The sequence below is a fragment of the Parasteatoda tepidariorum genome, chromosome 8 (genome assembly GCF_043381705.1).
Source record: "Parasteatoda tepidariorum isolate YZ-2023 chromosome 8, CAS_Ptep_4.0, whole genome shotgun sequence".
Classification (NCBI taxonomy): Eukaryota; Metazoa; Arthropoda; class Arachnida; order Araneae; family Theridiidae; genus Parasteatoda; species Parasteatoda tepidariorum.
The window spans coordinates 815,963-834,482 of record NC_092211.1 but is presented as its reverse complement, the minus strand read 5'-3'; the positions used below and the strand labels follow the sequence as shown (position 1 = coordinate 834,482).

Sequence of the window (18,520 nt, the reverse complement as noted above, 5' to 3'; positions counted from 1 at the left end):
TATATATATATATATATGCACAGTATACTAAAAACAAACAAGAAAATACATGTACAAAATTTCTATAATGTTTAATATGCGAAGCTTAGACATAACAGAAATTGACTCATTTATTTTATTAATCAGAATATATTAAGAATTTTCGTTATCAGTTTTATAAGCCAAACCTTCAACTTCTGCATTCCTATTAAAAGTTTTTTTTTTTTCATGTAGTTTCAATTTGAAATAAAATTTAAAGCAGATTAAGTAGAAAAATTGGTAACTTCGTAGAATTACTTTATGCTCAGAAAAAGTTATGGCTATTTTTAAAAAATTTATAACATTTATAGCAAGTTTTCTTTAGAGGTTTAAATGAAAAAAAAAATTACCAGCACTGTTTCGCTTGGCTTAAATATTGCAAGCCTAACAATTTTCAGACCATGCACTAAGATGACCATAATTTTTCCCATATTTTCTTTTAGTCCCCATAAAAAATAAAAATAAAATTTAAAAAAACTTTGGGAATTACAAGCTAAAGAAAACAAATTTTTAGAATTATATATTTTTTTAAAGAAGAAAAAAATTAACAAAATTTACCAGCTTTCATGAAGCATGCAATAATTCAGGCATGCAGAAATATTCTAAAACCAAATAGTAAATAATGAAAATTTTACAATAATTTATAAATGAATTACAAAAAAATTAGTAAATTAATTAATGAAGTTACATTTACATTTTTGAAGAGGATAGATAATTCTCTAATTTATTTTAATTTGAAGTACAGTGAATAGCAGTAAGAAAACCTATGCACACACAACATTATTCGTTACATAATTTATGTAAAAAATTTTAATTAAAAAATTCTCAAGTGAGACAGATTTTACACTTTAACAATTGTGAGAAATAAAACTATAACGCCATATTATAACAGTTGTAAAATTGTACCTATAAAAGCACTTGATGGAATTATCTTTGTAAGCTACAAGGATATAAGATGGAGGAGGATTTGCATCATAAATGGATAAACGGGGAGTTGCAACTGCCACTACCCCTGAAGGAGAAGTTGATGATGTATGATGTTGCCATACCTAAAGATAAAAAATTTATATTTGTATTTACAAAAGGCAAAATGGGAACATATTTTCAAATTTGTAAATTGAAATCAAGTTAATAATTTTATCATATAGATGGCTTAATTGTATAAGTTTAATACTAAAAGCATAAAATTGCATGAATTTCAAAATCGCACAAATAGGAAAAAAATCAGATCAGAAGTTTTAAAAATCACTTGTTAGTTGAGAGGAATAATACAATTCTAAAAAAAAAAATATCCATTGCATTTTATTTTTAGAAAAATAAAGGAGGACTGTTCTAAGCGCCGTTATTAAAAAAATTAATTAAAAAAAAGTTACGAGTAATTTTACTGTGTTAATTTTTGGGAAGTGAATTTCAAATAAAAAATTACATTTGAAAATTACTGCCACTTCAAGACACAGATTACATTATAACAAATTAATTAAGAGAAATAAGCACTCTAGAATTATTGATAGAATTTTTAACTAAAACATTTTTAAATAAAATATTACTTCATTTATATTTGCAGGTTAATCCGACTAAAGATACTAAAAACAAAACGTAATATAATGTATTTAGTTTAGTTTTTTCTGGCTATTTTACAGCACGTTCAAAATTCATACTTTAATTGGTGGCATTAAAAAAGCTTCCTCTATAAAATTATTTTAAATTGACACATAAATACTCATTGACAAAGTAAAGCTTGTTTTGTAGATTTTATTCTATTTTAAATAGAAAAACCTCTTACAAAAGTAGGTGCAGTTATTTTCAGTTGTTGGAATTCAATGCTTATTTTCTCGCATGCTTAATATTTCTTTACTATATTAAAATAAAATGTTTTGTTCGTGACATGGTAGCCAAGCTTGGCTATGCTGTTATACACAATATCTTCTAAGATATTGTATATCTATCTTTTTCTTGATTTCATTGCAGCAACTACTTGGTTTTGCACAGTTATATGTGTGTAAACTTGGGATGTCCTTCACTATTTGTTTATTTGCAACAATAAATTATTTTTGGACTAAATCTGCTTCAATGTTTTAGATGGATGGCCATCAGAAATGTTATAGCAATAACAGTTAATTTCCTCAATCCAAGATGCATGAAAAAGGTATCATAGTCAACCTATCACTGATTTATGTACACAAATCTATAAACTTTATGTATGAAAAAAAAATGAGATAAAAAAGCATCTCACAATCGAGAAAACACTTACGAGGAATATTTTCACTTCTGGTAAAAATTTTTAAAAGAGTAACTCAAGTTCTACTCTTGAAACATGTGTCCCAAAGCTTATAGTTCATTGCCTCTTGATATATAGTAAAAACCCATTACAATGACAATTAAAAATAGCATACTTAATTGATTTTATACAGAGCTGGCCATTATAAAAAATAAAAATGCTTAATGCTAAAATAATAATGAAGAACTAAAAGATCAAATATACATAGATACCTCTCTCTCCTTTTTATTTTGAACAACTATTTTGATTCCAAATACATATCTAGAGAAAACAGTTTTTGCTTACTGATTGTAGACTGAACTAGAAGTTATTACAAGAGGCAAGTGCAATATATTGTAATGGTCCGTAAGCCTTGATTACAACGTATATCGATTTTAACAGTATTAACAATTTTACAGTATTAGAAGTAAGAGAACATGGTAGATATACTGCTCAGGGGATAGAGCGTTCGCCTTCCAATGAGGTGAACAGCTTTCGAATCCCAGCAACGTTTGGTTGATACGAATTCTGCATCCGGTTTGCACCGACCACAGTGCTGATGTAAAATATCCTCAGTGGTAGACGTAATCATGGGTTAGAGTCCCCTTGCTCCATGTAACACAAGTGAAAGTCCATCAAAAAGTCCTCCACAAAGGCAAATTTCTCCCAATAATTGGTCTAAGAGTTCTCGTCTTCTGGATTAGGTTCGAAATAACAAGGCTACGGAGTTGAACATTAGTAGTCGTAAAGCTAAAAAATTGGGTCGGCAGGTCAACGAAGGTTAAGAAAACAGTTGGTAAGTTAAACAATAACTTCACGAGCCACTTATACATAATATTTAAGCATTCCTTTTTTTCTATTGTAACATGAAAAAAATAAAAATGTCTTCAATTTTATGCTTTTTCATCCTCATAATATTGCTCACTTAAACTGCAGAAAAATGCATTTCCTAAGAAAAAATAAATTGTTGCAGTAGTAATTTTCAGCTTGTTATAAACATAAAACTTTTTCAGTCAATATTTATTATAGTGAACCTTCAAGGGACCGAAATCTCGGTTCACTATAACCGGGAGTTCACTATATCCATACTGCAAACAATTTTAACTAATTTTTCAAAACTGCTCCCTTTTATTACACATTAGTTAAATAAATGACCAATAAAAAGAAATACAAAAATGATTAAAAAACAATGTGTTAACTTTTATTTTTTATTACTCTTCGTCTTGAGTGCAAAAAATTTAAGGGTGGCCTTTTTCTTTAGGGACAGAAAACGGAGATAGAAGAAGCAAACAAGAAAAAATGCTTATGGATACATTCAACTCAATAGATGGCTTTAGAAAATTGGTATATGTATTTTATGTAGAAATTCAAAATTACCAAAAAATGAAGAAAAAAATTCAGTCAAAGACAGAAAAAGTTCATAATATCTAATTTCCTCTCTTCATTTGGTTCATCATATCCACAAAAAATGATATAAGTGTACAGCAAGGCACAGGAGCGAACATTTTGTTCACTATATCAGAGAATTCACTATAAACCATGTTCACTATAAAGGGGTTTGACTGTATTAGCATTTTGAAAGTGACTTGTAATAATAACATTCTTTACTCATTACATTGATCTTTAACTATGTAATTTTTTGATAAAATTTTATCTAAAATTGCCTGAGTATTGTCTCGTACAAATTTCTTGAAAAGTGTGTGCATGTGAAGAAGTATTGAGGATGGTCTTAAGATCAAAATGATCCCATAACTGCTACTGATAATTCCTTCATTTTTGATGAGTCTCATTTTGAAAATAAGCTAACGCTTTTAATAACAGAATAATTTTCATTAATATAATTCATCTTACCACTGTTTTAGGTTGAGTTTCCAAAGCAGCAGTATTTATCAATTTATGAAATATCACAGGTTTCTCTCTCAGTTCCCATAATTCAACAGTGCTTCCAGTTGGACCTTAAATTTAAAGCATCTTTTAAACATTTATAAAAAAGACATTTTTTTAGCTATTCTATTTATCTAAGAAATAGCTTTAAAAATTGGTATTTTTTTAAAAAATTGCAACGAAAAAATATTAATAATACTAAATAAATAACTGTTTTTTTTCTTTTTACTTTTTCTCAATTTTATCAATTAAAAACATAAAAGAAATTGTTGATATTTTCAAATAAGTAAAACTTAAAAGTCAAATTTTGGTTTCAAAATTATAGGAAATTATAAATGAAAAAATATATATATAATGAATTAAGAAGTGAAAAATTGAAATATATTCTTACCAGATGCAGTTATAACAACAGCATCAGCTGCCTCTCGAAGGATGAATTTGAGATGAGTAACTTTTGTATAAGCTGGAATAAATAAAAATTGAAATGTATGTATAGTAAACAAAGAAATGAAACTTAATTTTATTATTTATTTTTAGGGGGCATGTCCAAATACATTGTTATGTCTACAGCTGGAGAGAGGGCTATGCAATCGATATTGTTTGACCCTCAATAACAGTTGAGAACATTTGACTTTTTGAAACAAATATTAACTTAAGCATGCAACTACTTCTTAATAAATAGGCAGAATTATTTTGAGTAAAACTAGATAGATATTATTGTTATTAGAATCAGGAATAGAAACATAAAAAAAGTAGTAGGCTCTCCAGACCAGGGAGCTTGAAAATAAACTAGTTCACAAACAATGCTAATGATCTATTTAAACTTTAACACCTAAATTTCAGACAACTTTAAAAAATTATCTAACTAAAAAAAATTAACATATTAGCTTTATTTAACAGTTTGGAGTGAACTTAAATATAAATTTAAAAAAATATTGTACCCAAATAATAGAACTATGAGATAAATAGTACAGATATTGGAAACTAATGACAAATAATTAAACAAAAGAATTGATATTTTGATTTTTAAATTATCAATTGAATTATTTAAAAATTTGTTGAATAATAACAACATGCAGTTCATAATAAAACTGCACAAGAAATAGAAACATTTATCTGTTTTTCAAATGAAGCTGCTTTCAGGGGTCTGTCTAGGTTTTTCTGACAGGTACCTATTTTGTGAAAATTTAGACGTAATTTGTGAAAAATTAAAAATTATATTAACAAATCAACACAAAAATATGGATTTATTGTTTCTTAAGGGATACAAAAATGAAATTTTAAGAAAAAGTATTTTGTGAAACTACCATTTTTCCTAAAATTGAATTTGTGAAACTACCGTTTTTCCTACAGTTGAATTTGTGAAGGTACCGCTAAACGGTAGTAAATTCGGCCTGGATAGACCCCTGGCTTTAGATGTTTTTTTAGAGAAAATGTGATTCTGTATTAATATTAACACCAAAATGGTTCATCACATAGAATTTTTTCAGGAGATAAGTTGCCAATTTTCTAGTCAATTCTCAAATATCTTGCTTCCTAACGTCTTCAGAGCCTCGAAATTTTGGAAAGATGGACTTATGTCATCAAAGTTAAAAGATCACCAAAATAGTCGCCAAGTTAGTCAGTCCACTGCCAATGAAAGTGAATTACTTATGCACGTAAATTATTATTTATTGTGTGCTGTTAGAATATATGAAGTGGCCAAACCAAAATGTGGATTTTAGGCCAAAAGTTGCATTACCAAAAATTGAAACAAATTTTCAACCAAAATTATACAAAACACACTTATGTTCCTCTAAATGATATTTTTATTTAATATGATAAAATCCGTTTTATTAGTGTGTTCAGTCTCCCTAGTCAAATAGACCAATGACAATTAGTTTCCTACAATATGAATCATGTTGTAATAGACTTAGTCAGCAGACAACCAATGATTCTGTATGCTGTCAATTTTTTTAAATAAAAAGTTGTTTTTAGGTAAAAGGTTTATAAATAATGAAATAGGTTAAATAAATATTTTTTTCAATATTAAAAAAAACGTTAAGAATTTTTTTTTTTAGTGAAACTGCATTTGACATTGAAAGAACAGTATCAGTCAGAAAGGATTATAGCTTTTAATCTGTCTTTTTTTCTGTGAATTTTTCATTTCATCAAACAAAGTACATTCGTGATCACCAAGAGTAGATATATTAATATAAATCGACATTTCTCTATTTCATTACTTAACATACCTTGTTTTTCTCCAAGTAGACAGTTGGAATGACAATTTAAATAAAAGCTTGAAAATGGTTGGCAGCTGATTATGCATTCATCTGCAAGTTTAAAAAAAAAAAAATAATGCAATGAAAGTTTTTATTCATATTATATAAATAAAACTTTTTATAGGATTTACACAAGATAAAATGCTAAACTAGACAAACATATGCACTTGAAATACAAACAATCAAATATTCAAGTTATAGACATGAAAATATTATCATGCTCACATTACCTTCATTTTAGGCAATCACATAACTTAAGAAATTTATGGTACACATTAAGTGTTGTTTTGAAAACTTCAATAGGCTTTAAAACATTACTACTAAACTCTGTGGCACAACAGCTCATAGAGAGCCAAGTCATGTATGGGATGTGCCTATCTCAGTTTTCTTGATCTTGGGCTCTGGGGTGCAGAAACAGATGTTCCGGTTGGGTGGTCAGTCCAACGTGGAACCCCATGTGTTTAGTCCTCAAGCATGCTTGGTACTCATTTTATTGATCTACTGAAGGGATGAAAGGTTGAGTTAATCTTGCCCGGTCCGAGGATTGAACCCGGGACCTGTGGCACGAAAGGATGAAGTGCTGACACTCAGATACCGGGTGTTGCTTTAAAACATTATATCAACTTAAAGCATAGAAATTAAGTCATTAATTAACATTGGTTTTTAAATAAATCAGTTTTAAAAGAGAATGCATGTTTTGTAAACAACTTCCAGATTAAACATTTTAAAATTAGTCAATGTCACTTAACATTCTTGTTCACAAAGGTTTTCAACTGTAAATAAATTTTCTAATTTTCTATTATTGAACTTTGAAGAGACTGAATTAGGAATTCAAATGCCCAAAAGCCTATATAAGGGAAAAACTGCAACAAAATTAAGGAAAAAATTTTAAAAATAAATCATAAAAGCTTTACCAATGAGAGGCTATATAAAGTACCAGCAAAACACAGTAGATTGTTCAAAGAAGAAATATGGATAGAAAATTTATTTATATATCATTATATATATTTACATGTATTGCATATAATCATATATAAATTATACATTTATAATGTATAAAGAAAATAATTATTACATGGAATAAAACAAATATTTAAGGAGTATCCTTCTGGAACAAATATTTGAAACAAATTTGAGTCAACAAAAAATTTATTTAAAGATAAAATTTTAAAGAAAAAAAATTTTTTTCCTTGCCTTTAAAAATTAAAACCCAACAAAAAATTACATTTATGTACTTTCTATTACGTATTATAAGAGAAATTGAAAAGAAAATTCGTATACTTCTTTTTTCAACGTTTTTATAGAACAGTTGCATTTAAAAAAATAAAGGAAAGGGGGAAAAAAATGACAACTCATATTTTTATAAAAAAATATAAAAGCTAATTTAGAAAATTATTATTGCAAAACATAATACGAAAAGTTTTACCCTGATTAACTTTTAATCCAACTCTATAGCAATGAACAGATGACTGGACAAGTCCATCCGTGGCAACTACTAAAAAATCTCCACCTAAAAGACATATTCATATATTAGCTGTTTAAAAAACTACTTAAACTGCATATTTTTCAGTCATTTATTACGTCTCACAAAACACTTCTTATGAAAAATGGAGTATTTAAGATCTTCAATTCACATTAAAACTAAAACTGCTTTAAACAGGGATGAGCTTGGTAAAATGCTAAAAAAGCTGAAAATAGAAAACCAGAAACGTTTTGTGCAAAACATGCTTTAAATAATAAAAAAATACAGGAAATTTTAGCAGGAAAATGCATATGTATAAAGCAAATAGCCATAGAATATTGTCAATGTTTTAACAAAGAACAATTTTCAACATGGTTTGAATACAATCTCAATGGGTAATCTTTAAATTGTGTCATTATGAATCCCTATGTGGGATTTTTTAATCACATGAATAATAACTTTAATGTGTGATTTTTTTAATCACATGAATATGAATCCTGATGTGATATTTTTAAATTGTATGCATAAGTATACTAATGTAATGTGTAACTTTAAATCACATGAAAACAGATCACGACGTGATGTGCTATTTCAAATCCTGTAAATACAAATAACTATATAGGATTTAAAAGTATGTTAATATGAATACTGATGTATAATTTTTAAAAAAATGGGAAAAGGAAGTGTGATGTGTAATTCTAAAGAATGTGAATGCAATCTTAAATTATGTTTACACAGGTCGGAAAGTGTGATGGGTAATTTAAAATTGCACGAATACTCGAATTGAGATGGGAAATTTCAAATCAGGTGAGTATGAAACACAATATGCGATTTTACATTTATGCATATGATATGTGATTAGCTTTAACAAGTAGATTTTATAATACACAAGTATAAAAATTATAAAACGAACATTATACATACAAAGTGAAATTTTAAAAACTACATGAATCATAGTTTATTAATTGAATCACATCAATCAGTCATCATATGCTTTAATTGTGATTAAGAAACTAAATTACATTATTAACATTAATTTATGTTTCGAGGAACATTTAATTTTTAAAAACTTTTTATTTTTCAGCTACAAATATGGTTCTACTGAAGATAAAATTTGAGATGAAAAATCATTAACAGAGCATATTTTACAAATTAATATTTTGATACTGTATCAAGTCGTTTTGATTCTATGAATTTTTTGATATTTGATATCAAGTATTTTGATACTATATCAAGGCAGAGCTCTCACAAGAAATAATAAAAACAGATGTTATATTTATTTACTTTTAATCCAATCGGCTAAATATTGCTGCTGAGAACGAAGAATTGTAGGTTGGCTTAAACAGGCACTGACTGTTCTTTACGTTAAAACTGAAAGATATGTTCCTCTTTTTCTGTTTAATAAATACTTGCTTATGTTTATGTTTAATTAACATAAACAAGTTATTTTATATTTAATAAATACTTGTGTTCCATCCAAACTTTTATATTTCAGTCTAATAACCAAGTTCAACCTTAATAATTGTTATCATCAATTTTGAAATTGGTTATTTTCTAAGTCTGCTGCAAGATTCTTGCAGGTTTAGCCCAAAAAATTACATTATTTTCAGAAAATTCTCAGTTTTTTTTTCTCCAAAAATCTAATTCCCCTGACAATTTCTGGTTTCCTTGACCCCATGGAAACTCTGCTTTCGGTTAAGGAAGAAGTGTACAAGCTGCAATTCTGGAATAACCAATACGATACTCCCTGCTTTTTAACTAAAAATTAATTAGAAATAAATACATAAAATTTTTGACCGTCTTTCGAAATAATTTCACCAAATTCTGTTTTGAAAGAAAATATTTCATTGACTTAAACATGTTTCAGGGTTTTTTCCTAAACACGATACAGCAAAAACAGAAAATGTCTTAACAGAAATGGCATTATGTCTTAGGTAAAATAATTGATCTGTCTAAGAAATATAGCACTCATTTGATGGAGATATCTAGTTATCTCTAGTAATTGACCCAATTGCATAGTTATTTCAATTGGTGGTAGTTCATTGATTTAAAACTTAATACTCATTTTTTACGAATATTGTTTTAAGTGTTTAGAAAAAAATCTGTTTTATAATCAAAGCAATAATATAGAATGTCATGTCTAAAAGCAAAAATTAATTCCAACTAATATTTCAAGAGAAATAATATTTCATAAATAATCATTTAAAAAGAATATTCAAACATAGACATTGCTTTAAATAAAGCTAGTAGTTAGCAGGCCTCAAAATAAAAAATTGGGAGGGGGGACATAATTTGAGGTCTGCACAGCTAAAAAGGTTGGGAACCACAGATCAATCAAAACATTTATAATACAAATAGAGTAGATTGAAACAGCATTTCAAATAAGGAAACATTTTTAAAGCCACTTACTTTTAGCATAACACAGATCCACAACTTTTATTTTACTTCTAAACTGTCCCAAAATCTCTGAGGAAGTTATTATGCTCCCATCTGATTGGAGAATTAGAACAAATACCTAAATGTTTAATAGGAAAAAAAATATGCTTATACTACGCTACAAACCAAAACATTACAAAAAAGCACATTAAATTTTATTTATACAGTGAAGTAACAATTTTAAAATAATGATAACAATGAAATAAAATCAGAAAAAATAATTCAAAATTAATTAGCATTTACTTAAGGGAAAGACAGTTATATTAATTTTATTTTTGTTCTAAGTTAAATTACTTCATAGAATCATTTACATATATTCAAAATAAAAAAATATTTCCCTTTCGGTATCAGCATTCATAAAAAAAATAATCACTAATCACTATTCACTATAATTTCACTAATTTTTTCTTATTAAAAACATAAAGGGGAATGCTGTTCATTCTCTTTCTTCTTTTTTTTTCCCAGCAGATCAACAATTTCAAAATTGAATTCAAGTTGTTCAAAATAAGTTTCTGTAACTTGATAACAATATTCAAACATACATAATGGTTTAGATAAAGCTAGTAGTTTGTATAAGTTATACAAAATAAAATCTCATATTTTTAATTTAAAATTATTTTTTTTACGTTTCAATGCTTTAAATCTTAATTAAATAATGAGGATTTATAGATTAAATTGCAAGAGGGCTCCCGCATGATTGCCAATCCCCCAAGTCACATTGCAACAGGGGTGATTGTGACTCAAATTCAAAAACCCTAACAATTTTAAGTGAAAAAAAATCAATATAAAGATTTTAATTTTTTATACCATACATGTTTCTAATTTAACATAATTTTTTGAACTAACATTTATAATTAAATTAACTACTAATGAAAAATATGACACTTTTGCAGCAACTAATTTAAGAAAAAACTTACTTCTTACGAGAATAGTAATATTGTATTTCAAAACCGCGTTAATATGAATCTCGATATTGGATTTTAAAAATGTGAAAACACAAATTGCAATGTTGAATTTTTAAATTGCGTAAATATAAATCATGCTGCATAATTTTTAGATCGTGTGAATACGAATTGCAATCTGTAGTTTTTAAATTATGTATAAATGCGAAAATCGACGTTTGACATTACATAATAAAAAAAAATACTCTTCTCAAAAAATGCATATAATAAATTTAAAATGTCACAGATACAGGAACTTATTAACTTTGTTATAATATTTATGAAAGTTGAAATTTTTGATGATGAATTTCCAATTATTTAGCAATTTCTAACTTTATTAAGTCTAGTCCATTCTAATTAAATTAGATAGCTGTAGTTTTATCCTATACATTTTTAAATAAAAAATATATACCATAAAAAACTCCGTGAAAAAAAATAGTTATTTGAAATACCATTCCAGCTGTTGTTATGGCAATCAAGCCTTCACTAGGTTTTCCTCCAAACTGTTTGACTGAAGGTCCAAATCGGGTAAAAGAATATTTTTCTAAATACAGATGATTGTCTTTCTTATCCATATTTAGAGCAATCTAAATAAAAGAGAGAAAAAAAAATAAACATTTAATGATAAGCTCAGCTTATATGTTAGGATGATGTTTCTTGCAAAAAGATAAAAAATTCAACAATTCTTTTATGATTCAAAAAAGTTTTAAACTATTCTCTTCATATTTTATGCAACTAATGCATTATTAAAATTTTAAAGCTAATTTTAAAGTAATCTTAAATTTTAACATTTTATTCTTCAAAAGTTAAATAGATCCATGTAAAAAAAAAATGAACATTATTTGTAATAATGTTTTCTTACATTCCTTTAAGCAAATTGTACTAATGGCCCTCAAATAAAGAAAAAAAAATAAGCATTACATTTAAAGTTGGAAAAATGCATTTAAATTATAATTTTGTTTACTTATATTATTTAAACAATAATTTTGAAAAATCTTTGATCAATAAAATTGTTTATAAAACAACAAGGAATTCAACTATTACAAATAATAAATACGAAAATTTGATTTTTAGCTTTAAAAACTTATTGAGAGCTTTTATTAGCTTTCATTTAAATGTTAAATATTTTGCAACATTATTAGATTAATGGACTGAATTGAAATATTGAACATCTATACAAGGTTCAAGTAAGATATGTTAATTAAATGGTGCAATATACAAATATATAATAAATGTGATTGCTTTGTATTCAAAACTTCTTATAAATCGAGAAACATATATACTTTCAAAGCACTATTAAAACGTTTACACTATTAGAAACTTTATAAGTAAACCAAATTAACTAACGTTTAATTTGTGAATGTTAATTAAATTTAACAACACAGTTAAAATAATTTTTAAACTTACTTTTTTACCATTATGGAACCAAGCGGCTGATAAAATGTATTCTTCATAAGTAGTAGAGGTGATTTGTACCCAATCATTCAACAGAAAATCCTAAAACAACAAAATAATGCCAAATAATGTAACTAAAAACAATTTACTTAAAAATTATGCAAACATAATTTAAACTACGAATATAATAACATAATACATTGCAGCATTAACATCTTATTTAAAAAAATTAACAGGTCTATATTTTTATGAAAAGTACATATAATTTTTCCAATATTTGTATCGAATTTCCTAAATTTCTTTTCTTCTTAATATAGATGATATGTATTTATGAATAAGAGCAATCAAATTCCAGTTCTTCAAAAAAATTTTAAACCTATGTATTAACATAGAAAAACATATTTAATACACATAAATTTAAAAATAATATTTATATATGCTCTTTTCCGTTACAGTTCAAAAATTTTGATTTTATATAATTATTATAAAATTATATAAATGAGATAAAAATCATAAATAATTCAAGGTATGAAATATAGTTAAATTATAAAAAAAAAAATCATAGTTCAAAATAAATAATCAATAAGTAACACATAAGTCATACATACATTCATTACCCACACTTGAATGCAACCAACTGCATCAGCTATGAGTAATTTTGTAGCACTTATGTCCCACTCAACACATGTTATATCTTCATTATGACTCAGAACTCTAAAATATAAAAAAAGTAATTAACTTTAAGTAAGAAACTTTATTATAAAATATATGTCAGTAAATAAGTATGTACAGTATTTTCAGAAATAATATATTTAAAAAAAAATGAAATTGTAATTTTCCGTACAAAAATTTATGAAATTTAAGAGCAGAATTCAAAAAGTAAAATAATAATAGCAGAATTCAAAAAAAAAATTTTTTTTTTACTAAGAGTAAATTTTTTTTGAGCAAATGTAATATAAAAATACAAAATATTTATTTCAAGTTGACAAATTAGTTTTAGTCAGATTTCCCACAAATGAAATTCTAATGTTTTGAAAAAATTGATTTTATGATAATTAACAGTGCTACCAATGAATTCAGTAACACAATATGACACAAAAATATACTTTCTCTTTATAAATGTATCTCCAATAAAATTTGATTTCTTATTTTCAAATTTTGGAATAAATCACCTGAAATTGTGGGGTTTGTAAAATGTGGTTCAAATAACTTAGTGAAAAAGTAGCTTAAAAATTTGTACCTCAATGTTAATTTTTACTCCTTTAGATTAAATGTTCCAAATAGACTAAGATAAAATAAAAAACTTTCAGTGAACACAAGATCTTAATTAAAAAACTTTCTGCCAGCAATTACAACTAAGTTTCATGAATTGAAATATTAACCATATCTTGAAATTAGTAACAAACCTTTTATTGCCAGTTGTTTTTGAAAAATTTGAAAAATCATAATTTTTTTTAAAAAAAATGCTTAAATTATTATAAAACTTTATACTGATTATTACAAATATCAAACTGCTTGAAAGTCAAAGGCAACGATGCAATCGCAGAAAAACATGGCTGTGAAGCAGAAAAAGAAATTCTCCTATGAATCTCTGCAAGATTGAGGAACTTAAGCCCTTTTTCTTTAAATATACATACATATATAATGAGTAATCTTAAAAAATCTTTCAAGATGCTAAAAAATATTGACTGCATGGAAAAACTTTGACCTTAATGAGTGATAGTGCAAATTATTCCATGATGGTGATAAATTTTCCTCAAACAATAGGTATCATCATCATAGTTGGCCAGACAGTCCAATGTGAGCCAATGCCTTCCTCTGAAGATTTCTCCATGATGACTTCTGATTTAAACAATATGTATATAAATACGGAAATGCAACATTTCTGGGAATCAAGACCAATTTTTGGGAGCCAAAATATTTTGAATAAAAACTAATGTAACAGCTTTTAGCTCTTATGGTAAATTTTATGAAAATGTTGGATCTGAGCTTACATTCCTTGAATAGCCTGGAGATCAGGATCTTTAGACCCCCTCCAACAACTTTTGTATTTCGAAAACTCATAAACTTTGGAGTTTAAATATAGATAATTAGAAACTAATTCACTAAAAGTAATACTTATAACATCATGCTAATAGATTTTTATCAATAAAATGCATAATGTAAAATTTTAAACAGACAAATTTGCAACAAGTTTACACAGTTCAATACATTGTAATAAAAGTTTATTAATTTTAAAAGAATCGAAAGTCCCTGGCAGAAACTTGAAAAGGAAAGTACTGCCTACTTGTATGCTTCCCATGGCATATTCAAATCAGCAACATAAACATGGATCCTTGAAATTTTAGCTGTGCTATCAAGAAGATCTGTAGTTGATGTAAAAGCAATTGTATTTCGACTTGAAAGTGACAGTACTGCTTTTCCTTCAGTAATCCTAAAACACAAAAACATAGAAAATCATCTAAAAACAAATAGAATAAAAATAATTTTCTGAAATTTTAAAACTGAAAGAACTATTGTTACTTTCTAACACTTTTAATCTATATTTTCATATAGATTAACACTCTGGTAAAAACATAATTTACCACCAAAATATAGAAGATGGTTTTGCTGTATTTCTTTATGCTAAAAGACACGAAATTAACAGTAGTTGGCTTGAGACTGTAAATATTTTACTCATACCAACAGAAAATAAATTATCAATAGTTCCGTAGATTGGCAATCAATGTAAAAACAATATGCCTTTTTCTGTTGTTCAATTTTTTTTTCCTTTCTTTCTTTTGAGTGTGTATGTGTTTTGGCCTGTGATTGCCACAAAATAGCATATTTTAACATAATTTTGAATAGGGATATAACGAATATTCAGCTACTATTTGATCCCATTCCATTACTAAATATTTGGCAAGTCGAATGGTTGGCTAAATATTCGGCTATGTATTTTTTTTTTTTTTTACATATTTTTAGCAAAGTTTTCTTTGTTTGAATTTGAACAGATTTATGAAGAGTAATCTAATATCTTATTTTTTACTATATATTATTAGAAGTAGTTTTTACACAGATTTATTAAGTTCTAAAATTAGCAAATTTATGTTCTGAAAAGCAAAGGGAAAAGTTAAATTTGTTGACTTGAAACTAGATTACTTTACACTGAACCATGAGTTTTATTTTGCTTTTGCTGTTTCTATTATAGAACAGCATTTTAACAGGGCATTTCTAATAGACTTTATTCCTTTATTATCATTTTTTTCCTACTAGGTAAGACAAATAACTGTGATTTTCAAAATTTAATTTATATTTTGAAAACACATTTCTTTTCTTTTTTTTATCTTTTCTTCCTACATTCTTTAAGCTCTTTTATCTACTTTTTTTTTTAACATACAGCATTTTGAAAAACTTAAATTGAGATTTTTAGCATTAAATTTTTCATTTAAAAATTAAGTCAACTAAAAATTTTGTTTCGTGATCTACCTATTTATTTCCTTTTTAAAAAACTTTTGTGTTTATTGACTTAGTAGATTTAGATATGTAGATTTTTTCAATTTCTTTCTTAAAAATACGATAATTATAAAACTGAGATGTTAGGCCAAATATGCAGTATTGGGCTTACTATTTACTATTCGTTATAACACCAAATTACGTTCTATTGTTATAACACCAAATTTGAATATAAAATGTAATGTAATTTTTCATATAAACTCACTAAGTTTTTTTCAAAAGAGTATTGTTACATAGGCTTCTAAACCAACCAGTCAAAATAAATATTGCTTAGTAATGCCTTTTAGTTACTGATCTTGTGAACCAGTGACTAAACTTCCTTAATTTTGCCCATAAAATAATTTTTATTTCATTATTGTTCACAAGATGAAAGCACCTCTTGATAGTTTACATGCTTAAAAATTAATTTACTAATGAGCCCTTATTTGCGCAATAATATTTCTAATTCCTAAATATCATTTCTCTATCTATTTAATTCAAGATAGATGAATTATATTGATTATAATACAATACAAGTTCAAAGTAAAGAATATAGCTTAATCTGAGCAGTTTTCTATGAAGACAAATTTGTACAATCAGCAACATTAAACGTACAAAAATGGTCTGTTAATGCTAAGTTAAAATTTACTAGCATTCCTTTATTGTTATAATTTTTAAGGGGGGGGGATTCAATTTTCTGCTGCTTAGGTGCAATATGATGGAGAAAAAAAACGGGAAACGGGTGATACTTTTACTTATAATATTAATACAGAAAAGTGAAAAATAAACATTTCACTATATTTTCCCGTATAATTTTAACCATTTTTGTTTATGAAGTAAGCATGTGTGGTTGACTTGCTTTTAAAGACAAGATCACTATAACGACAACTTCATTTGATGTTGTGAATTGTCACCATAACGAAATTATACAATACTTCAATTAAAGTTTTAAAACTGTTTTACCAATCCGTGTTAGTAGAGGCACTGGGAGTAATTTTTCTAAGAACAGAATATATGTGATCCATTTTGAAAACAGAACACAAAAATTTATTTATAAATTTTGCTGCTTATAGATTAAATTAAAGTATAACATTTATAAGTATAATTTAGTTAGAACCGCTAATAAACAGAGGACAAATAATAAGTAAACAAACAAAACCATCGGCTAAAGCCGAACAGTCATGGTTACGATTATATGTTCTGTTTCGAGGCTATGATTCTCTTATAAATTTTGTCTGCTGCACGGTTAAAATAATCTGCTGTGCGCTTTTATCTTACCCTTTGTAAAATTTGAATTCTAAAAAAAAGCATAAAAATATTGCAGCGCAATTCTTCGAAACTAATTTTAAACTAATAAAAAAATTCTTTTTACTATTTGAATTGTTTTTAGGATTATTATATTTACAAAAGAGTAATTTTAAATAAAAAATTTTATTAAATTGAATAGGTTTTTTAAACTACTAATTTCAGGTGTGCAGCTTTTTTAAATTCAGGTCTACTTTCTCTGCAGAATGGAGAATGATCTTCCTCTGGTGCAGATCAAAATTATGATCTGTGGTTGAATGAATGTATGTATGAATGGGTTAGCCCTATAAAAGGGTGTGACGTATGAGAGTGGCAGAATTTGAGTTCTAGGTCCTAGAGGGCGCAGCTGGAAGACAAGATCAATCGCACCTCTTGCCCTAATGGCCTACAACAAAAACAACAACTTTGATATCTATAATTTTCTATTAAATCTTGTATACTGAATTGAATGAGATAAAATTCAAGCTGATATGATTAATAGTTTTTAAATTATAAGTGTCCTCTTCATAATATCAGCAATAGAAATATAGAAGTCTAATCACCTTAGAAAACATATTTTCGGGTAAAAATATTTTTCCTGTGGCATAGACATTTCATCCTTGGAAACGGTTTTCCTCAAATCTCCCTCATCTCGAGACCTTAGATGCTCTCTACAGATTATCCGGCGAAACTAGATTGCGGTGATTTACTACTGCCTTTATGCCATGAGTAGGACTGGGCGATATTAGAAATTATACATCGTGATGCATCGTCAGTTTTGCATCGCGATATAGCGATGTATCGCGATATAGTATTTTTTAATTTAATTTACTTGTAAGGCTGCAGATTTCTATCAAAACTTCATACTCAGATTGATTTAAATCAATTTATAAATTTGAAGATATTTATGTTTTGCTTAAGAAAGATATTAAATAAATTGACCACAATGTACAAATCTTCCTTAAAATATTTATTGAAATGTTTGTTTAGAAATTCATAATACGCGTAAAACAAAGTGTTAAAAACTTTTTTTAAAGCGTTTTTTACAAATTAATATTTTCTTGTACTATTATGCATAAATAATTACATAATTATTAAGTTCGATCGT

General features: G+C 26.6%; 1 protein-coding gene across 3 annotated transcripts in view; it reads right to left on the bottom strand.

Annotated features, from left to right (window-relative positions):
- LOC107440536 (mediator complex subunit 16) overlaps positions 1–17,339 on the bottom strand; it is a 38,598-nt gene extending 21,259 nt beyond the window's left edge. For 2 of the 3 annotated variants that reach the window (XM_043049781.2, XM_043049782.2), the window contains exons 1-11: positions 17,092–17,339; positions 14,942–15,088; positions 13,263–13,368; positions 12,667–12,756; positions 11,712–11,846; positions 10,292–10,397; positions 7,847–7,930; positions 6,391–6,471; positions 4,551–4,622; positions 4,127–4,230; positions 925–1,067 (exon numbers count right to left, since the gene is read on the bottom strand). In XM_043049781.2, coding sequence (XP_042905715.1) covers positions 925–1,067; positions 4,127–4,230; positions 4,551–4,622; positions 6,391–6,471; positions 7,847–7,930; positions 10,292–10,397; positions 11,712–11,846; positions 12,667–12,756; positions 13,263–13,368; positions 14,942–15,088; positions 17,092–17,153 — 1,130 coding nt within the window. In that variant the 5' untranslated portion in view covers positions 17,154–17,339. The remainder of the gene's footprint in view (positions 1–924; positions 1,068–4,126; positions 4,231–4,550; positions 4,623–6,390; positions 6,472–7,846; positions 7,931–10,291; positions 10,398–11,711; positions 11,847–12,666; positions 12,757–13,262; positions 13,369–14,941; positions 15,089–17,091) is intronic. The other variant, XM_071184687.1, reaches the window with a different exon arrangement.
- Positions 17,340–18,520: the final 1,181 nt, after the last annotated feature.